The 23,014-nt window shown below is 32.1% G+C and overlaps 4 protein-coding genes across 11 annotated transcripts in view; 1 reads left to right on the forward strand and 3 right to left on the reverse strand.

Moving 5' to 3' along the window:
• The window catches only part of sky (skywalker), a 31,663-nt gene extending 30,640 nt beyond the window's left edge, over positions 1-1,023 (reverse strand). For 3 of the 7 annotated variants that reach the window (XM_015979994.2, XM_008194844.3, XM_015979993.2), the window contains exon 1: positions 596-1,022. The gene's annotated coding sequence lies outside the window, so the exon portion shown is untranslated. Of the gene's footprint in view, positions 1-595 lie in introns of all 7 variants that reach the window. The other 4 variants (XM_015979992.2, XM_015979991.2, XM_008194843.3 and 1 more) reach the window with 3 other exon arrangements.
• Positions 1,024-3,533: 2,510 nt separating this feature from the next.
• polo lies at positions 3,534-12,670 on the reverse strand. Its single transcript, XM_967025.5, has 7 exons — positions 12,443-12,670; positions 12,165-12,389; positions 7,448-7,845; positions 7,178-7,395; positions 4,437-4,567; positions 4,191-4,384; positions 3,534-4,137 (listed from the first exon to the last, which is right to left on the reverse strand). The coding sequence occupies exons 1-7, from the start codon at positions 12,533-12,535 to the stop codon at positions 3,690-3,692; spliced, it is 1,707 nt and encodes a 568-aa protein (XP_972118.2). The 5' UTR covers positions 12,536-12,670; the 3' UTR covers positions 3,534-3,689.
• Positions 12,671-15,174: 2,504 nt separating this feature from the next.
• LOC103312929 (leucine-rich repeat-containing G-protein coupled receptor 5) lies at positions 15,175-16,791 on the reverse strand. The gene has a single exon (XM_008194842.3). The coding sequence runs from the start codon at positions 16,777-16,779 to the stop codon at positions 15,382-15,384; it is 1,398 nt and encodes a 465-aa protein (XP_008193064.3). The 5' UTR covers positions 16,780-16,791; the 3' UTR covers positions 15,175-15,381.
• Positions 16,792-22,689: 5,898 nt separating this feature from the next.
• LOC660712 (venus kinase receptor) overlaps positions 22,690-23,014 on the forward strand; it is a 75,875-nt gene continuing 75,550 nt past the window's right edge. For both annotated transcript variants that reach the window (XM_008194840.3, XM_015979835.2), the window contains exon 1: positions 22,690-22,952. The gene's annotated coding sequence lies outside the window, so the exon portion shown is untranslated. The remainder of the gene's footprint in view (positions 22,953-23,014) is intronic.

Consider the following 23,014-nt stretch of genomic DNA (forward strand, 5'->3'; position numbering starts at 1 on the left):
TAAAAAATTGTAACATACGAACAAATAAAGTCTCATTCAATAGCTTAACCCTCAAATACCTAAAAATTTTGGAAGCCCCCCACGAAATTAATTTCGGATACGCCCCTGGTTGCAGGGTTGCAAACAGTTGTCATTTGTACCAACGTCTAATTTTAGAATTTATAAAACCTTACAAATTTAAATTTACCAGATTTTGAAAATCCAACCGGCAAATAGTCTTTGATTACGAACTAGTAAAAAATGGCAAACAGGCTTGCAAACATTAGAAAAATTGCGGTCGATCACGTGACCAAAACCATAAATCAACCCACTTGTTACTTGTGGTATTTTCGAAAAACTCTTTAATTTACGACACTTTTTCGGAAAACCTGGCCTTGTTTGCCAAACCTGGCAATAAAAAAGCCCCAGATAGGTAAATCAAAACGTCAAATTGTCCCAACTTTATGGATTTTGCATCAGGTCGGGGTGAGCAAGCAGAGGGTGCAAATTGGGCATCGTCGTGATAAATCTGACCTCGAATGTGCCGTTTTAAACGAGACAAACGAGTGCGAAATTGATTTTAATCAGATAATCGGTGGCAGTTTAGGGCACTTACGTCGATCTCAGTGGGCCATTGGAGCCGAAGACCTCTTCGCCGACATTGATCCGGGGCACGAACACCACTTCCGGCACAACACCAAACTAAACACCAAGTCACAAAACACCACAAAAACTGAATAAATCGGGCTGAATTCACTCGCGCCACTCTCTCAAAACCAGATCACTGTTTGGACTAGATGAGCAACATCACGTTTGCTGTGGTGAACAACTGTCATTCGTCTCCTGGACGATTAAGCCACTCCCATTCACACAACTGTCACTGTCTCGCACTGGTGGCGAGGTAGGCGCGCCGATTTGAATAACAATTTCATCTATTAAAACTGTTATGATCACATCTTATTAATGACGGACGCGAATATCACGACTACACACGTTCAGATCGTAAACAGATTAATGGACTCAATTGAAGGAACGAGGGGCACGTAGGGAAACGCTAGCGAGGGAGAGAGACGGAAGAGCGGTCACATGATAAAAAAGACTGAAATAGAACCACTGATTGAACCAAAATTTCTCAAAGATTAAGGCGACACCTAAGAGGCAAAAAGCACACTAAGAGTAGAAACCTGTAAGTGACCCACTTCTGGTGATTTAACCAATGTGGCTATTTTAACAAAATAAAATCCACCAGATTCAAGTTAAAAGAGTTGCTAATATGCGATTTTTTGTGTTTTTCATCTGACGGACCGACCAAATTCAAAAAAAGCACCAAGATCCAAAGAAAAACTGAAGATTTAAAGTGCAAGAAAAACAAAGACAGAGTCATCATTTTATGAATTAACGTAATGAGGGTTGTAAAATTTGTAGGCATTTAATTGGGCCGTTTGAGGTCGGCCATTAGAATTTCGTAGAAAACCAATCATTTTCGATTTTTTGATTCATTGATAATTATATTTTTGGGATATGATTGGTCCATTTAAGGTCAGCCATTGTAACAAAGTGAGAAACCAATCACTTTAAATTTTTGTACTCATTCATTATTTAATATGAATGGTTATTTGATGGTTGTTTAAATTATAATAATAATTATAATTATTAGAGGCCGGACCAAAAAGTACATTGTCGTGCCAGCGTCGATGGGAGATCGTTCATTTAAATAGAAAATTTAGAAAAAGGGCGGAATTTTCGAGTTTGTTTGAAGCACCTCCGTTCAATTGAAATTTTTCATGTTGTATTAACAATTACACAAAAACACGGATAGACGTGTTTTTTAATCAACTATTTAACCAATAATAATTTTGCAATTTATCTCATTTAGGTAGAAAACTATAACACATCTGATACCAGTAGCAGATTTAAAAAAATCCTTTAAAAAAAATTCCAAGTGACAAAATATATTGAAATTTTCGGCATGCGAGAAGCTATGTATGTTAATTATTTAAAACTTGACAATGTGTCGTATGCATAAAGTTAATCAAATGCTTTTACTTGTATTGGTAAAAGATAGCGTAATTTATATTTTATCAGAAAGAAAGAGATAAAACTATAGTAAAAGCTTTTCACTACAAACACAAATTAAATTTAAATAAGTTTGATGTTTAGTATTTTTGGTTGCATCTTAAGACATGTCACAAACTCACAAGTAACACTATTGACTCATCCTGTATAACATAATAAATACAAAGATATTCGTGCGAACAAATGTGCGGAGTGCTAACCACGGCCTTTAAACTTTTGTGAATTCTGTGTTCTGTTCTGTTTTATTTCTGTTTTCGTCTCCAAAGTTTCATAGGAAATTTTTTGCTGACCTTTATAACATTTTTTTAATATAAATCAAAAACCAAAACTGCCGATCTCTTTTATTAAAATTACCACGAATGAATTTGCTCGTGTTGCCAAATAAAAACTGATATTATACCTCACCTCAAAGATAAAAACAAGAAGACTTTACCGACTTTATACATTTGCATATCACCAGATTTGATTTAAAACTTTCGAATACTGTGGATTTTCATTTTTCTTTTTCATACAAACTATGGGGATTTAGTTTGAAGGTTGAGAACAAATATAGTATAAATTTTATTATGTATTACAATTTACCTAGAATTTATAAGTTCGCGGTCAATCGCGCAAGAAAGCATGATTTCTATCCTAGAAAGATAAACATGATAAAAAAAATATTATCGATTTAGTAGTGAATTTTCATCGCGGTTTAAAGAAAAATGCACAAGAAACAAAAAACACATCTTTTCATTTATAGAATTTTTAAGATAATTTTCTAAAAAATTCTGGATAAAGTTTATTTTTCGTTGACCGATTCTTAATGTCAGTACTAATAACAATGAATGAGTTTGTCTAAAAAAGGATACATTATTTATGTTATTAATACTTTTTTATTTGTGATTTTGACCTTTAAAAATAATTCCTGTTTCATGGAGCTTCTGACGGGTTTTCAGACTTGGAAAATGCTTTTCCATTCACCACATATTTCTTCGTTTTTCCTAGTAACAGTTGAAATTAAAGACAAAGATGATGCGACAAAATAATGGAATCATAACGCAATCATATCATTTGTTAATAGACGATTAATAATGTCAACTGTTAAAAAGGTGTTATCGCTCGTTCATATCTTAATTAATTAATAACAAATTAGCTAAAGGTTTTCTAAATCGCAGCGTTTGCAAAAAAATAAGGTGGAACGCAAATTTATAATTCTTTGCGCACCGTCGCATATTTATCAAAACGCTGGGAATACGGTTCAAAATCATGAATTGGTTAAAACGCTCGAACTCTGCCGAACTATTTTTGCGATTTTGTATCTTGTTTCCTCCTCTGTACTGGGAACTTGGGCCAAATTCACCAAAGTTAGCTATACTTCAAATAAATAAAAAAAACAATTTGTTTAAAGTGTCTAATTTCAGATTACATTATACAATAAAATAATTCGAATAGCTTTTCGCAAGAGTTGCTCCACATAAGAATAAAACAATACAGGATGCAATGTAACATGTTTATAGAGACAAAATACAAAAATTATAAAAAAGTAATAACTATGTATAAGAAAAGTACACGGACTTGTCGATCCTTAAACGAAATAAATTATTTCCATTAATCCCACTGGCAGTCTAACAAGAAATAAAGGGCAGTTCTGCTCAATTCATGTAATTGTTTTCGGGATTCAACAACAGGGAAATTTTATCGTAAGCGTATCGCATTTTTTCGTAGAGAGCGATATTGTAGCCGTTAGTTTCGAGCGAGGAAAATCTAAAGGTCCTAAACTGCTTCTCCTCGTCTATGTAGGTGATGGCGGCCATCAGAGGGCACATAATGATCTTGGTGTGATCGCTGAAGTTCATCTGCACCGTTCCGTTGTTCAACTGCATGAGAACCCCCGACGTGGACCGGCACCATTGGTGCAAATGGGGCGTCCTTGACAGCGAATCCACCTCCCGCACCACCGACGCCCCCGTCATGATCAAATGCTCTCGCATGTAACGACTGAAATACGACAACAACTTCATTTTTTTGTCGTAGCTTCGGGGGTAGTTGTCCATGGTCATGTAAACCTCGTCCCCGTTTTTATCAATGTAGTGGACGTTTCTACAACGTGAAAAATAATCATTTGCAAAAACTAACTCACACTAATGGCTTACATTCCGTTCGGAAGCATAATGAGCTTGGTGGTGTCGTTAAACATAACACCAACGCATTCGTCAGAGAGTTGGTAGCCAAAGCCGTACTTGTCCGAGTAATCGACCCATTTCGACACCCAGATCATGGGTTGGGCCGCTGGGTCCGTCATCTCGTCGAGGAAGACGTGGTTTTTCGCCGGTTTTATTTTCAAAAGCTGTGAAATGAAATTACCAAACGTTTGCTTATTTTTTTGCTTGTTTACGTACACGTCCCAACATATTTCGCAATGTGACAAAATTCTCCTTAGCGTCGAACATGTGGTGATTGGGGGCACCAGTCAGATGCGCCGTTATCGAATCCTGCTGCGCTCGCAGTTCCGGATTCGCCACCGCGTCACCTAACAAACCATTAGTATTAACTTTATTACTAAAATCGAAGTGAATACCAAAATTCACCTTTGAACATTATAATACTCACTTAGAATTAACTAAATCGTGGAGAAATACCTAAACTCGGCATTTTGTTATTATTTGACTCTTTAATAAAGTTCATTGTTAATAATTCCTTGTCAAATGGGCTTAAGAATAATTCACATCGCCTTAATGTGGCACTGGTTTCGGACCAACAAATTATTTTTATTTAAGATATCTATCAAAACGAGCCAAATAACTATTTGTTGGGATATGTTTTGCCTAAATAAGTTGGTTTTCTTCAATCCTCAAAAACGCGGTTTTCACAATTTCGCGTGTGTTGTCACTATGTCGTAATTTAAGAAATTTCTTCGGCAAAAATTATTGTTTTTTCTGTTTTTTAACAAATTTCATTTGATGATTTGCATTACCATTTTCAAGTAACTTTTTGCAATGTCTTTCACACCAATAAAACACAATTTTCCATTTTTGTTTTATTAATTTATAATCTCTTAACATTGTTAATTTCTTCGTGTTTTTTGAGCAATTTTTAGCACTAATCTTTTAGTCAAAAATACTACCAATGTAAGAGTTATACAGAGTGAGTCTAATAAAGTATTTTTCTGTATTACCCTTTTTTCTCTATCCGTATAATTTTTTTCAGAATTTTTTATTATAATCACAGTTAATTGATTAATACTGAGTCAATGATTTTTTTATGATTTCTAGTGACGTTCTGAATGTTGTCTTCTGAAGTACATTTTGTAGCTCACATTTAACTGTAATTGAATTCAAAATTGCAATTAATTTCACCTTTCCCTACTAGATGGTAACTTAGTTTAAATTATAATTCAATTAGTATTTAATTAAATTTTGCTTTGCAAAACTCAAATTAATCGTAAATTTTATTTTTAATATTGTAACACCAATTATTTTCTATAATCTTTGTAAAAAACATACTGGGCTTCGCACTATTTTTTATGTGAATGTGTCATGATCAGTCTAATTGAAAACCTTTCTATAATTTTTTCAAAAAGTAAATATTTTTTCCTTCAAAAATTTTTATTTATCCATCTGTTAAACGCCACTGTGTGGCTTATAATACCTTATTAAGTTACTAAATAATTTCCTTAAACAGAATGGTCATTAAGCGCCGAAACGTTTTGAGAATTTTTCAAAATTGTTGCTAGAATGTTTATTGTAAGGAAAGCTCAAATCCCTGATTGGCACATTTTTTTGTTTTCTTGTATAATTAATAAAAAAAACACAAATTGAAATACAAGAAATATGGAGTAAATTTATTTAAGTTTGTTTTTGTCACTTGCTAAACAGTGGTTCTCAAAATTTGAGACCAAACGACATTTTTGAGGCAACTATGCCTTTTAGATAATATACTACACGAATTTTACTTCGTTAAGATTGACTGGAAGTATCAATCAAACAAGTTGATTGTAAGTAATATTTAAAAAAATACTACATAAACATTTTAGTTAATTACTTGAGAGCACTTATTATAGATACAACGAAGTACAAACAAAAAATATAAAAATCAAGAGAAACGGTTATACTAAAAAGAATACTATTCTAAAAGCAAAAATAAACAAATTTGATAGATCATCTCATTTTAAAAATTGCCCTACAATCTTAACGATTTTAACAATTAGAACTACGCCTATTTAAATATTTCTGATACAAAGGACAATTACAAAGTTACTGTATAAGTATTGAACATTGATGCATAAAGTAGCACCATTTTGATACTAAAAAGCAGAATTAAATTGGTTTCAAAACTTGACCTGACCTGACCTGATAACTCTGTGTACAACCCATTACTTTTTAGTTTTATTAAATACTAAGCTGCATTTCATTCTAATTCTCAATTTTAAATTAACAACATACAATTATCAAGCCAACTATTAAGTCAAGTCTCTGATGCATTCTTAATCTTTTTGTTTTTTTTTCTGTCATCTGTTCAATTTATTGTGTTATTGTTTATCATTTTCTTAAGTTTTTAGTTCGGCGTCAGTGTACAACTTATTAGAATAAATTAACAAATATTTTGACCCAATTAGATTAATTTTTCAGCTCGGTATATTTAGGAAAGAAACTCAGAAATTTAAAAAAATATAGAATTGACTACTTCTTTAGGAAATTATAACATATTTCACTTATTTCAGGTTATTCTTGGCGAAATTTCGGTTAAAAACAATAGCAGATTAAGTAAAGTCTTTGATGTGTTTTTAATCTTTTTTTATTTTTCTGTCATCAGTTTATTTAATTGTATTATTGTTTATCATTTCTTCATCAGTGTACAACTTATAACAATAAATTAACCAATAAAACTACATAATAATTCGTACAGATTTTGAACAGATTTTCGAAAATATCAATGATATAGTTCTAAAATTCTCTCAATTTTATTTATAAAAGGTACTACGTTTAGAAACAGTTGAATTTCGCCAATTTCTAGCAAAAATGTAATGTAACTTTCAAAAAAAAATTCTAATGAACGGTTTACTTATAAAGATGGGTTAAACTTTGCCCAGAAAGCTTGAGAAATTGTGTGATTTTGACGAATATGAGAATTTGTCCCTTACCGTTGTTGATTCCACTAAGCGGTTTCCTCATCGACACGTCATATTTCTGGAACCTGGGTGCCATCGTCAGACTACTGACCGGCAACGAAGACGGACAATACCCATCGGTAATAAACGGGTGTTGTAGCAATTCGGTTACTTTTGGACGCGATTTCGGATCTGACTGCAACATGAGCATAATCATGCTCTTCGCCGCTGGAGAAATAGTCGTCGTGAAACTAAAATTCAATTTTTAAAACAATAAAAAATCGATAAATCCCTTCAACGCACTGATATTCGCATTTCTTAATCCTTGAGTACGTTTCTTTAAGCGAACGTGTCTCAAACGGTGGTTTGCCCACCAGGAGTGTGTACATGATGCACCCGATGGACCAGATGTCCACTTCGAATGAGTGGCCCTTCTTTTGGAGGATTTCCGGTGCGATATAGTTCGGAGTACCACAAAGGGTTTTTTTGCGTTCGCCTTCGTATTCTATCGTTGCGGCTAAACCAAAATCGCCGATTTTCACCGTCAGTTCATCGTTGAGGAAGAGATTGCCGAGTTTGAGATCGCGGTGGATGATGCGCCTCTGGTGGAGGTAACTTACTCCGTTCAGGATTTGACGCATGTAGAAGCGAGTTTCGGGCTCGGTGAGCATTTTTCGGCGCTTTTGCAACTCCATCATAGACTACAGGAAAAAATAACCGAAATTACAGCACATATTTCAATGCATTTTTTTTTGGTATATTAAAAATTCGCTCATGGCAAATCAAAGAATACAAATTATCAGAGATAATAAACTGGTTGTGGTTTTGAAATGATTACAATTTTACGTATAAGGTAACAAAACACGGAACAAAAGTGAAGATGATTCAATTATTAATTCACTGGTTACAAAATTTCACTTTTGTCTGTTGCCGTAAATTTAACAGTTGATTGTCCATCAGCTCGAGTTTTTATTTTAGGGCTTATGAAGAGTGTAGAAAGTGCTAATAGGAGCTACTTATATCACAAAAACTAAAGGTCGTAGAAAAAAATATCTCGCCACTTTTTAATTATATTATTTTTTTGCTATTTTAACGTAGACTTACTATGTAAAATAATCTGGGAATCGATTAGCGTCGAGAAAATGGAAATGTTCTTAATAATTTACTAATAAATTTAATAGAGTTACGTGTATTAATTCCGGAGTTATTGCCCGATGAATATCAAAAACTCGTATAAATATTCACACTCAAGTTTCAAACAGCAATTACGGCAAAACTAAAAAAAGTGGTATTGTTTTACTGTAAACAAATGTAAAATGATCTAGGGAATCGATTATTTTCTCGAAAACTAGCATTAATCGGAGGAAAATCATCTTTTTTATTAAAGATACATTTAAAACTGTAGGCAGTTTTGAAATCAGCGTCCAAGAACAGCGAAAAAAATCTGACGCAACAGAAAAGTTAATGTCTAATTAAAGTTGTGTCCTTTTACCTCAAAACTAGAACTGAAAGAAAAAATCTGTCTGCAGTTTTGAAAACAGCGTCCAGCAATTACTTACTTATCAACAGCAAAAAAAATTAAAGCAACAGATGCTTAATGCAACGGTTGCTGCAGAATAAGCGCGAAATTTTTCCTTGATTTTTTGGCTTTTTGTTGACAATTTTGTGAAATAATAATTAATAACAACGCTTCTGCATTAAAAACGTGCCAATAAAACCCAGAAATTAAAAAAAAATTCTTTTTTTGCCCAATTAGGTCATTTTTCTGCTCAATATATTTATGTAAGAAACTCAAAACCCTGTTTAAAAAATCAAAAAAAATGGCAATGACTCCGTTTTTGAGAAAATTATAACATTTTTGAGATAATTTTACAAAAAATTTCGCTCAAGAACCAACAAAATCGAGTGAAACAGACACAACATCATCCATCATTTTTATTTTGAGTTTTTTAAATCAATAAATGAGTTTCAGGTTCAAAAACGAATTAAATTGACAAAATAAGATCAATTTGTAATTTTTCAGTCCATTTTAGTGAAGTTTTTCGAAAAAAAACTTAGTATGTCAACCAGTGGCGTAAGGATACCAGTTGGGGCGTGGGATCCAAACTCATTCGCGGGCCCCCATTACAGCCCCCATTCATAATTTACCTTAATATTCACCCATCTTATTTATATTCTACAAAAATTCTATTTTAAGAGTATTATTAACTTATTAGCCTTTTTTGTAAAAAACTAAAGTTTTAAATTTGAAATAAAATTAATGAATTAAAAAAAAACATTTTAAAAAATACAATAATCTTTACTTCTTGTAGCTATGTCTGTCCTGTGCTCTAAGCTCCAGTTTAGTTGAATTGGTTGGCAAATTTACAGATTAAACTTTTTTCACTTTCTTTTACAGAAAAACTGTCAATTTTTGGTAATTTCAGCATTATATCAGATAAGTTTGTAGCTACTCATTTTACACGACACTTAAAATATAAATTTTAGGTAAATAAATTGTTAAAATAAAGTACGACAATTTACATCTTCACTTAACCAACACTCTTTAAAGAACTAAATGAGAATAACAAAATCCGAGCTGATTATAATTGGATATAATTTAATTGGTTGTAGGTAAAATAAACCTTTTGTGCCCTTATCGTTGGTGACTTTTTTATTTAACATTTTGTTGTGAATTTGTAACACGTTCTGTCAATTAATGCTTCGACTAACGTAGACATTTTTATGAATTCGTAGTATTATTTAGACCGTATCGCTTTACAATTGCAGACTATACTTTACAACAATCGCCTATTGCCTGGGATAAATTTAGAAACAATTTTTTTCATTAAAATTTGAATCGAAGAGCTCTTGAAGCTTGCGGGCCCTTTTAGGCTCCGGGCCCGGGTTCCACGGAACCCCTGTGGATACGCCACTGGTGTCAACCACTCGCAAACACAACATGCTTTTCGACTAAATGCTGTGGTTTATCGGCCTATTATAACAAAATTTTGCTAAAAAACGCGATAAATCGAAAAAAACTCAATGTCTATTTATTTTGTGATTTTTACGAGTCTTTTAACAAGTTCTAGCAAAGTAAATCAGTCTGAACTTAGAAAAATATAAGACAACTTCAATTTTGATCTAATTCGGAGATGTTTCATCCATTTCTCGGTAAATTTTTCGAAAAAAAAAAAAAACTCAAGAGTTGAAGAATACTAAAGTAACACCCATTTTAGTAAAATTAGGTGACTTTTCGGTCTGTTTTTTTAAACGTGCTAAAAAAAGACAAAACGAAATAATTTTAGATTTAAATTTTTAATTTTCGGTCACTTCTAGCAAAAAAAATAGAGATTTTAGCCCTAAAACATGTCTAAATACTCAAGAAAGGCAGAAATAACGTTATTTTTGATCAGAATTTATTGTTGTAAAAAATTTTTGAGTATTAATTAATAATTGAATCTCTGGTTAAAATATTCTAATTTTTACCTACCTTTAGCAAAATTTTTCTAAAAAAAATTTAGTTAATATCTCAAAACATGTTTAAATATTCGAAAAACTCAGAATTCACACAATTTTCAGTGTGACTTGGTGAAATTTCGGTTTGTTCATTACAAAATACCATTTGGAAAAGAAAAAAGAATATTTTACTCAGCTAAATTTAGAAAATTCATAAGAAACTCCAAACACTTGCTTAGAAAATATAAAAATAACACACTTTGCGACCAAACTTTTATCTTTTAAGCTTACTATTGATGAAATTTCGCCCAAAAACGTGATAAATCGAAAAAAACTGACATCAATTCCAAATAAATCAGCCTCGAACTAAAAAATATAAAATAAAAATTTCGATATATTCGGTGAATTTTCATCCACTTTTAGGTATATTTTTTGAAAAAAACTTAATTTTTAACTCAATGAAAGTCGAAGAACACTAAAATAACACCCATTTTAGTATATGTTTTGGGTGACTTTTCGACTTGTTTTTAAGAGATTTCGCGAAAAATTTGCGTTGCTGGTGAAAAAAAAAAAAACGAAATAATTTTGGATTCAAACTGGTAATTTTTCGGTCTCAAAAAACAGGTTTTAGCTCTAAAACATGCTTAAATGCTCAAAAACAGGCAGAAATAACATTACTTTTGATTAAGATTTATTGTTGTAAAAAGTTCTTGTGCAATAAATGAATCTCTGGTTGAAATAATCACATTTTCGCGTAAATTTTTCTAAAAAAAAAACTTAGTTTTTATCTCGTGTACACAATTTTCAGGGATAATTCCTTTATTGGCTGTAAATGGAAAAGGAAAAAAAATGTTTCAGTAAATTTAGTGATTTTTACAAGAAACTAAGAATGTAAGTTCAAACACGTGTTTACTGGCTTGGAAAAAAACGAGCAAAATCGAATAAAATAAGCTAAATTAAATAAATTTCGCTTTAATTTCATGATTTTTCAGCTAGGAAGCTCAAAAGATAAGAGTAACACAATTTTATCAATAACTGTGTTTGCTTTCTGAAATATTTTCCAAAAAACTTTGGCAAGCACTTTGTTTACTTGTAAATTTATCAAAGGTTTTAAGGAATACCAACTAGGGCCTAAGGTACCAAAGTCATCTACGAGCCCCCATCATAGCCCCCATTCATAATTTACCCTTCTTATTTATGTACAATAAAAATGGTATTTTAATATAATTTTTTTGCTACAATCTTTTCCATTACGACTTGAGTCAAAAGAGGTTTTGAAATTAATAAACCTGGAAACTGTAGTTAGAACTACCTCCCTAACTTAGAAACCCAAGTATAAGCGCCACAAGTGATACCAACATGAATAATTAATTATACAAACTACAGTGTCTTAAAGAGGTGGACTGTTGTTTAATTTACCAATTAATTTAGCTCTTTGTTTGTGCAACCATTGGCCATGACAGACATCAGTTTAAATATTAGTTTTGGTGATAAAACTATCAATATTATAGTTTCCCATAATACAGAGTGAGCAGCGATAACAACCAGGAAACAGACGCAGTTTAAAGGGCCAAAAACTCACCCGCTTTCTGCACAGCTCCAAAACTATATAAATATTGTCCGTATCCTCGAAAAAACTATAAAAACCGACAATATTTTTGTGTTTCAACGACTTGTGTATCTGTATCTCCTGAGTCATTTTCTCCTTCTGGTTTTCCTTGACTATCAGCTTTTTCGAGACGACTTTCCCGGCGAACGTTTGGCTGTTGGCCACATTCGTAATTTCGTAGCATTTTGCAAATCCGCCCTAAGAAAAAACGGCCACTATCACATGAACCCATCGACAAAAACAACACTAACCTTGCCGAAGAACTGCCCCTTTTTGTACCTAATTTTCGTGTTCTCGTCGTATATATAGTCGGGAACTACGACATAATCGTCCACTTTCGACATTTTCACTAATTACTCCTAGTTTTATTCACAGTTATTGCGTTTGGTTGGGTTTTTACGGCAAGCATCCACCACGGCTTGAAAAACTTTTGGCAGTTGAGAAGATTTCAAACGCCGGCAGCTGATTGGCTGATTGGACAGGAAAATGGTGGGGAAAAAAGAATTGTCAACGGAAGTGACTACTTGCAGAACGCGATCTCTAACCACCAAACAAAAATAGACCACAATAAAATACACAAAGTGGTTTATATTGACTCAACAACTTTGGTTTGGTCGATCAAAAATTGGGCCAAACGCTGATCTTGACCGTATTTTAAATTTAGTCTATCAAAACATTGATTTATGTGTTATGCAACTCACAAAATGCTTCTGCTGAGGGCGTTGCCTAGCTAACAACCTAACAATTAATATTAAAAAAAAACTAAACAGAAATTTATACAGGACTGTAGGCCGCGCATTCAGGCAGGGCGAAGGCCTACTCCTAAAATTCTTGTTCTTCCTAGACAAATTTTATACGTTTTATAAAAATTTATAAAATATAAAATTTTAACTTTGCGTTGTCTACACTTTTTCAAAAACACCATAAACATGTACGTATTTTTATTTTTGGGGAAGTCAAAACTGCAAAGCGTCATCTGTTATGCAACATCGAATGTGTATGATTTATGAGAACACTGTTTTTTCACAAAAAAATAAATCTGGCAATTATTATTACTGCACTTGGTTTTCGAGGAAAAAAAAAGGCACACGGGAAATTTATTTTGACTTATTTTTATTAGAGTTTAATAATAAACGAGAAAATGTTTGACGAATACAAAGTGTTCTGTCTAAACTAAGTTTCGGAGTATTGAAAAAAGTACTGAAAGTTTTGATAATAACATTTATCTGAAAATTAGCCTAGAGCCATAGCTCATTGATTGAAAATATTTTCAAAATGGCGGCACTTCCGATTGTATCGAAAATCGCTATGAACTTTTTTATTAGCTTTTTCCTATTCCTAAATTTAGCTATTTTCTAAATAATCAGAATTTTTTGGAAATTTTTGGATTTGCACCTTTCACTTCAATAATCGTAAATTCTGCTATTTTTAGAATTTTAGAAACAGTATTTGGCCAATCAAAAACAAAGCCTAAATCTTTCCTTCAGTGTGTTCAAAAAAGTTTACAAAATCCAAAATCTTAACGTTATTTTTGGACAGCTTCTACATGCTATAAGTTTTTATTTCACTAAATAGAAGAAAATTTAATTCTGCAACGATCTGTGTTGGCATTTCTTATGCTTATTTGTGATAATTTTCAAGTTATGTTAATTTTTTTGACATTGCTAGCCACAGATATTTTTGCGCAGTTTGACAAAGAAACATTTCATTGAATAAACGATAAATTCTGTTCAAAATTTTGTTTTCCTTTCCGTTAAAACAAAATGAATTCATTGAATTTGGATTTGAAAAACTTTGATTCCATAATTTCATTTACCTACATCCCTACATACAATATCAACAAAAAATCCGCATGAAAACTGTTAAACAAAAGTATAGGAAAAAATGATGGCATTTCATTTGAAAATTTTTAGTTATGGGTGTTTGAAGTTCTGCAAACTTAAAAATCTTCTTAAATACTGGAGGTATTCTTTTGGGAAAAAAACTTCAAAAAAATTTGTCTTTCAATTAACCATAAAAGGATTTACATTTTTTTTAAACGACAAAGTTATGGATTTTTGAAAAGTAAAAAAAACGGCTAAATTTTGGTCTATATAGTTGTACTCAAATTTTCAAATGCTTTAATGAGAGTCTATACAGAACAGCCTGTACACTTACATATTAAAATGGTACATTTTGTGTTTTAAAATGTCATGTGCTTTAAAATTATCACGTCATTTCAAATTCTTTTAAATAATGACAGACATTTTTGTTTTCTATTTTAAATACTACAGTTTTAGCTTTCTTATACTAAGAAAAACAATAAAAAACTAAAATTTAAAATAAAAAAATATTGTCCATTAAACACAGAAGGCTTTATCTTTTACTTCTTGCCTTATTTTATAAAAGGCAATTAATTTATATGTTATTTTAATAATTAGCATAAAAACACTTAATATAATAAATAAAAAAATAATAGATAAATAATATAATAAATTAATAAGTATAGCTTTATTTCTTGGGAACTTACAACAGTTGCAGAAAACGTCAATAGGCAAACAAACAAACAAATATACAATTAATATATTTTGATATCCCCGATATTAGAAAAATTAAGAAATATTTCTTTATATATTGTGTAATATAAAACCTAAACACAAAAAATAAATAAAAAACAATGACCTCTTATAAAATAAAGCAAGAATAAAAAGATAAGGCCCCTTGTATAAAGCTTTTTTAAGTTATTTAATTTATTTTTTGTTTTTTTTTTTGGTGTTTTTATATTTCTTTATATTTATTTGTATATTTTTTATACTTACCAGAAAGATAACGATGTATGCTTTTACGTATTTTGTAAAACGATAATCAAAAATGTCGTTTGACAATTAACAAAATTAAAAGTGATGTCACAAATGTCAGTATGATGTCAAAAAGTAGTATTTAAAAAATAAAATCGACCTGTTCAAGTATTTTTTTCAAAAATGACTAATAACAAATACTGATATAATTTTTGTGCGTCTGTATATTGAGTTTGAAAGTTCCTACACATCTTGTGTCACACGTCAAACTAAAAATTAAATGTTGCCTACTCAGTCCCTTTCTTCATCTCGACCTTCTTCTTGACTTTAATACTAGTCTACATTTAGATTTACTTGGCCCTTCTACAAAATAATGTGCCCTTTCTGTAGTTAAGAGCTAGCTACGTCCCTGTTTAATACAACAAACAAGGGGCCGTACACACCACGTGCTTGTCTCCTCTCCAATCGAGGATTTTCTGCAAGCACCGGGGCGCCAACGGGTTCATTCCCAAATACGTGAAATTGGCCTTAAAAGCTTGGTCGAGATCACCTCCCACGCATTTAATTTTATTGTGCAACAGATTCAAATAGAAAATCACTTCGGTGTCGGCCAGAAGACTCCCGTCCCAGCTCTCCAGCTCGTTAAACGACAAGTTCAAAGTGTCGAAACGCTTAAAACCTCTGAAGGCGTTCGGAGAAATCGTCTTGATTTTATTGCCACTTAGAGAAATCCACTGCTTCTTGTCGCTGTACAGATTCCTGAAGACTTCCTCTGGGAGGTCCCCAATCTGGTTGTTGGCCAAATTCAATTGGTACAAATTCGGAGTGCGGTGAAACCAGTTTGGGTCGTACTTTGCCAGTTTATTACTCGTAAATTTGATGTTGACTAGCTGGGGCATGTTGTCGAAGGCGTCTGACGCAATGGTTGTGATCCTGTTATTCGACAAATCCAATTCTTTGATATTTGGGTGGCCGGTAAAAACATTGGAAGGAATCGACTCAAGGTGGTTGAACGAGAGGAAGAGACGTGACACGTTTTGCAAATTATCCAAAACACCTTCAGGAAGTTTCGACATTAAGTTCGACGACAGTTCCAGTAATTCCAATGAAGAGTTTTCAAAAATGTTGGGGAAGTGCCAGAACTTATTTTTCCGCAACAAGAGGGTTTTCAACTTGCACTGATTGTTGAGCAACTTTGGGTGAAGCACCGAAATGCGGTTGTACGACAAATCCAACACTTGCAGCTCGGGGAGTTTGTCCAAAAGGTGCGCCTCCAAGTCCTCCAAATTGTTATGAGACAGAGACAAAACCCTCAAACCGGTTAAACCCCCAAAGGGCTCGATTTTCGAAAGGAAATTGTAACTAATTTCGAGTTTTTCCAAAGACACGTTACAGAAAATCCCGCTCTTGAGTGTTGTCAAATTGCTGTAAAACACCTCCAAAGCCTCCAGAGTCAAGTTTTTGAAGGCTCCCGGCTTGATTTCGGTTAATTCGTTTTCGTGGAAGTAGATTTGTTCCACGTTCGAGATGTTTGAAAGTGAGTTTTCGTACAAAATGGGTATTTCCCCCGTTATTGCGATTAGGTCGAGCGAGGTGTTGGGGAGGTGCTGTTTGAGGCTGTTTGAGGACACAATCACTGCCAGTTCTTCCTCCGCACTTTTCCAAATTGTCACATTTTCAAACGTTGTTTCACTCGGTTTAGCACCGGATATTAGACCGAAAGTTAAAAGAAACGCTTCGAGACGCATTATTGTGAGGAATAAACGCGATATTAGGAAAAGTTCTTTTAAATGCACTTTTATCTCGTCCATAATGAGTTTGTTTTCGTCGCTTATCTCGCGCGACCTTCATTTCTGGCAATGCAACACGGTTTCAAAAATCATAATTATTGCCGGCGTTACTTGAAATTTTTTTTGAAAAAATTCAGACAATCACTCTAGAAACTCGTTTGTAATTGAAGTAAATGACCTCTGTCTTGTTGTTATTACCTTGTTATCTTGAGCATATAAAGCAGTTTAATTACACAAATTGTATAAATTAAAGGGCAAGTCTTGATGTTTTCATAAAAGATAATTAATTAATTTTGCATAAAGTTGAAATTAAAACAAAATCATAAAAGCACTTTATGCTTGAAGTGCGTATAAGTAGCTTATAAGCAACAATGAATATTAAATTTAATTAAACTCGAAACACAATTCTTGTTTCCTCGTGAATTTAAGATCAGATAATTTCCGAATTCGTTAACGAAAAAATTATTTGTGAAAAATAAACTCTATACAGGCTGGTCTAGCCCAGCTCTCGTCTTCTGTAATTCACTTATTATTAAAGTTGGAGTTTTGCAGATTTTATTAATGTTACTTAAAGTTATTTAAAAATATTGTCATATACAGGAAGTTCGTTAACAATTTTCTGAAAATAATTTTGATGTAACATTTTTAGTTTTTGATTTATTGAGAAAAATCAAATTTTTGTAGTTTTTGTATTTAATTTTTTAATCGAAAATCAAAAGAACTACACTTTAAAGTAACTTATTCTTCAGGCACTTTTCTACAAGAAATCTAAATCTGTTATTGCCTTTTCCAAGGCGTTCTTGATGTCAGACTTGGTGTCAACTTTATTTTTTTTTTATAGACGACATATTTTAAACTTGTATTTTTGTATTTTTGAAAGTTATAAGCTGTTTCAAAACTATAAAAACGCCAACGTTGCATTTTACCGAAGTATATTTTTTAAATAAGATTTTAAAAAATGTAAAATAATTATTAATGATTAAATTTCTCATTGAAAGTATAAATTACTTTAGCTATTATTCTTTTAAAGTGCACGAATAATTTATTATTTATAATTTTATAATTATAATTTTATATTATATATTTATAACAGCTAATTTTAAAAGAAAATTGGCGTTTTTATAGTTTTGAAACAGCTAATACATTAGCTATTATTTTTGAATTTATAACAGCAAATTTTGAGCGAAAAAGCGACGTTGCCGTTTTTATAGTTTTGAATCAGCTAATATTTACCTTTGTCGAAACTTAATCTACCTACTTATTAAATTTATTAATTTATTTTTAATTTAGTTATTTTGTGATTTTTTTAATACAGCTGAATTTTCGATGAATTGTTCTTCTTCAATAACTTGTTTTAAGAATAAGAGTTACCTAATAAGAAAGTAAGTTTTTTTGTTAAATTTCAGAAAAAAAAACTTAAACGTAAACTGAAAAAAACTTAAATTTTGGTCTCAAATGCTTAATTCTCATACATTCAGGGTGATTCAAAAGTGTCGGACCTATTTTGAAATGATCATAAAAGATATTCAGCTAAATATAAAAACGAGCATAAAATTCCTATAATATAAAATTCATTAGATTTTTTCTAAGCAACTAATTTTTTAATTTTAAATATTTTTTTTCCTTAGGTATAGCAACCCTCTTTCCTAATTGTTGCTCTTTTGTTTCCAGTCGTAGGTATTGACAGATTTAATTTATTGTCGAATTTCTTAGTTTCCAAAGTGTTTTGTTCACAATAAGACACAATTTTGTCATTTTTAAGACATGCAAATCTACAATTTCCACTGTTTAATTTAAGAAAACATAATATAAGTGCTTTAAAGAGCTATCTCGTGAAAAAAGGCTGAAATATTTTTTGGCAGAGAATCAGGTGAATGTCTTGTACCACTAACCGATATTTTTGAACCACCTGATGAATGTCCTGAGGTATACCTTATAAATTATTTAATAGGTCTGTTATGAAACAGGTCACCAAGATCATGACAAATGAAGGTCAGAAATCACAATAGGTACATACTTACCTATTTTGGTCTTTTTTGGAGTATTTATTTTTTAAAGGAAAACGTAGTTAATTAGTAATTACATGAAGTATTGCAAAATATTTTTGCAAAAGTTATTTTGTTGTTTTGTTTCGTGGACTGTTTAGACTGATTTAGTTTGTCTTCATGAGTCAAAAATCAGTTATTTGACTTGTCGAAAAATCAAAAATTAAGGTTGAAAATTACATATCTAATTTTTTTAGTTAACTTCATCCTGCTTTAGAAACAAATATTAGATCTAAAATGGAATTATTTTGGCTTAATTTTTAGACTGATAATTTATTATCTCTTTTTTCCTGAGTGAGAAACTCACTTAAAATCATCACATTGTATTGAAAATTGGGTATATTTGAGGTAAAAACTGACTTGTTTGTGGAAATTTCCATCAACTACACATAGTTACAAATATGTAATAATGAATTAGCTTTGGAGCCGATTTCCAACTCGAAAATAGTGAATGTTGCCATTTTGTGACGGCTTTTAGTCAACAGGTGTCGAGCTCCTCGTACGCAAAGGTTAAGAAACAATTAGTGAAATTAAACGGGTGATTAAACCTCGCAGCAAATAAAACAACTCCCACACAGCCGTAAATAATGTATAAGTTCTCGCCTTCCTATTAAAATAGCATCCGGAACCGCCAAAGCGAACATCAGTGGTCGTTTATAATCCCGCCGACTTTTCCAAATACCAGTCCACCTAACACAAGAATTTTTATGTTGTTTGTGACAATTTTTCGGTCAGGGTTTCGCCAACAAACACAATTAACAGTCGCTCCTAAACACACACATAAATCCTCGTTTTGTGTGTAGGTTTACTTGAGACGCCCCTTATTGTTATTGCAGCAAATTTTGGGAGAAATGAGAAATCGAGAGCGGGGATTCACCCCTGAGACGTGGCCACACGTGAAGGGATTAAAAGTAATAAATCTAGCCCCCTTCGATATTACCACCCTCTCCGGAATGGCACGACAAACTTAATTTTCGCGTGCGGTATTGTGCAGTAAATGAAGATGAATTCGATCGCGTGATTTATGAGACAGGGAGCTCTTTAATCCCATTTTTATTCAACATCTGGCGATCCTCGAGCACGCACAACCAATTACACGAAGAATAAAATTACTGTAAATAATTAAAAAATTAATACTGTCTTATTATTTCACTAGCAGTTAACCCGCGACTTCATCCGTGTAAATTTTAATGCTGATTATTCCAAATTTTGTTTTTCTAGTTGATGATAGAATCCCTTGTTTCAATGCTTATTTTATTAATTTCTGAATATTATATTCTCCATCAAATAAAATTTGATTAATTATGAAGTTTTTTTCTTTTTTACATGATTGGGTAAAGTAGTTTTAATTTTTTTTAATGACAGGAACACGCAACAACGGAGAGCACAAAAATGTAAAAAGCAAATCAAGCCAAACCTTAAATTCTGCAAATAATGATAGTAAGAATTTCATTGGAATGATCGTAAAATTTTTGGTCACCAGATTCACGATCTTAAAATTGGCAGGTCTGGAAACTCGTAAAAAAATGAAGGTTTTTTTTTCTAGATCGCGGGTAACCTCTGCCTAATATTTATTAAGAATAAAAACTAATCGGTGTTACGATAAAGTTTTCGGAATCAATTTAAATCTAGTTTACAACGGTACTTTGAATCAGAAGTATTTTTTTAAGTTAGGCAAAATTTTGTGACAAAATCGAAAGTATTACAGGACGATTTTAGAATGAGATGATCTATCAAAATTTTTTACATTTAGTTTCATCTTCTGTGAGTAATAATTATTTTTTGTATGAATTTTTTGTTATTTACTTTAGTATTACCTACCTAGTACTATTTACTACCTAGTATTATTTCCTGATATTTTATTAATGGAAATAGTTCAGCAATAATGAACGCTCTCAAACATATATTAACCAAAATGTTTGTATAGTATTTTTAAAAGATAACTTTTATCATCGATTTGTTATAGTTATAAATGTTAGAATTTAAATTAACTGAGTAATTGCAAGAATACCACTTTTTTCAAAATATTTCGAAACAATTTTATATATTTAATTTATCATACAGTATGGAATTTTTAACTGGAATAAAATTCATAACTAAGATATAGGCAATTTTTCTAAAAATTCCAGAAACAGGTCGCTTTTTGTTTGTTCTTGCCCATCATTTTGGTGGATATAGTTTTTGTTTATCTGCTGTCAAAATGGCACAGCCACCTCCAACTATTTCTTTTCTAAATATTGTCAATGTCCAAATGATAAAAAAAATAAAGCAGTGTGGAATTGTTGACTAAAATAAAATTTGTAACTTGGATATAAGCAATTTTTGTAAAAAATCCTAAAACCGGTCGATTTTTGCTTTTTTTTTGCACATCATTTGTTGCATGCGGTTTTTGTTTATCTGTTTTCAAAAATGCCCAGCCACCTTTTTTTTAATGTAACGGTCACCTCATGTGAAAGAGCACTTTGCAAGGAATACAACGCACTTTTTTAAAACAATTGTTGCATTAAATAATGTTCAACTTATAAAACTGGTTTTTATTTTTTTTATCACGTAGGCTTTGAAAAAATTCGAAAAACAAATAGTGCGCTGTAATGCTTGCGAAAAGAGCTTTCATACGAGGTGTCACTTGACATACCATTACATTTGAAAAAAAAAGTTAGAGGTGGCTATGCATTTCTGACAACAGATAAACAAGAACCATATGCACCAAATAGTAGACAAGGAAAAATAATAACTGACATGTTTCGGGAATTTTCACCAAAATCGCTTGAATCAAAGTTATGAATTTTATTCCACGCTGTATATATACTCTTATCTAGAGAATGGATGCTAAGAAACTGCACCACTTTTATATTTATAAAATTATATTATATTTATGTAAATATAATTATAAATATAAAATTATATTACCTATACAAAATGTCACTTTTAGTTACTCGTTTTATTTTTATAATCAATTGTCAAAAAGTCGTCAGGTTGGCATTACCATAAATTGTATTTTTTTTAAAGTTGGCGGCCTTTTTTAGGCAAAATAATTTTAAAAATCTGCCAAAATTTTTATCCTTAACACCTTAAGTTACAACGCATCGAGTTATCGTTTTTTAGGGGATTCACTTTGGTGCTTTTCATCGTAATTTTGACACTGACAGTTGATTATTAACAAAAATTAATTGTATTTACGACAAATGACAGATTGTAAATTTTTAATCTTTTACAAATATATAAAAGAATATTATATGTCGATGTGGGCGTAAAACACCCTAAATTATGTGAAACACGAGAAGAGGGTGAGTTTTTTTAAAGAGCGTCATTCCGCATTATGTCCTTTTTGTACCACTTGGGGCCAATTCAGAGAAATAGGAGTACACAGGGCGACATGGGTCGAGGGGGCAAAATTGCCATTTTTTTTTTCATCAAATAATTTCCATTTTTGATCAAATTAAGTTTAGAACACTGAATAAAACAGAGCCAGAGAATATGAAATTTGACACAGGCCCCAATTAAACGCCCGGTACAGCTTCTGTAAATAAAGTCGGTACTCCATTATTAGAAATTCAAAAAAGATTAAACAATCGTGTCGTCAAATAAACCTCACGTCGCGATTGGCGCTCTCAGAAAAACCACGCCCCTCGGCATATTGTTGCTAAATCCAAGAAACAATCTCATAAATTCCCGTCAAAAAAATAACAAAAGCTAAACGCCAGGCGTACCACCACACGTCGCGAATAAATCACCTGAATGTCGCCTACTACACAATAAAAGAAAATCGACAGCCACCTCATATTTCTTAAATTACCAAGGATTTCCGTGTGCATGTGCAACATGCGCGCCAAAGCGACTCGTTCTGTGATTGGTCCACAGACCAAAACAAACGACTGTACCGCTTTTACTCGCCTTCACAACTTCTAGTAGTAGGCCACGCTTTGTAGAGTGTGCTTTAGCGGTCGTAGTTGGCGTCGATTGACGCGATCAAAACAAAACAGTGTTTTGATTTTTTAGAAACAAAACAGAAGTGCACTCTTGTTTCGTACCTTTACAAACATTCTCAGTGTTCAAGTGCTAGTGACTTTTTGTGCTCTCGTGCAACTAACACAGTGGGCTTGTGTCTGTTTGTTTGGCTTATTGTATTGTTTTGGATACACTTTTACGGTAATTTATGTAATTATTTAATTGAAAATCATTCTTAGGGACGGTTGGTATTATTGCCCAAT

The sequence above is a fragment of the Tribolium castaneum genome, chromosome 5, assembly GCF_031307605.1.
Source record: "Tribolium castaneum strain GA2 chromosome 5, icTriCast1.1, whole genome shotgun sequence".
Taxonomy (NCBI): Eukaryota; Metazoa; Arthropoda; class Insecta; order Coleoptera; family Tenebrionidae; genus Tribolium; species Tribolium castaneum.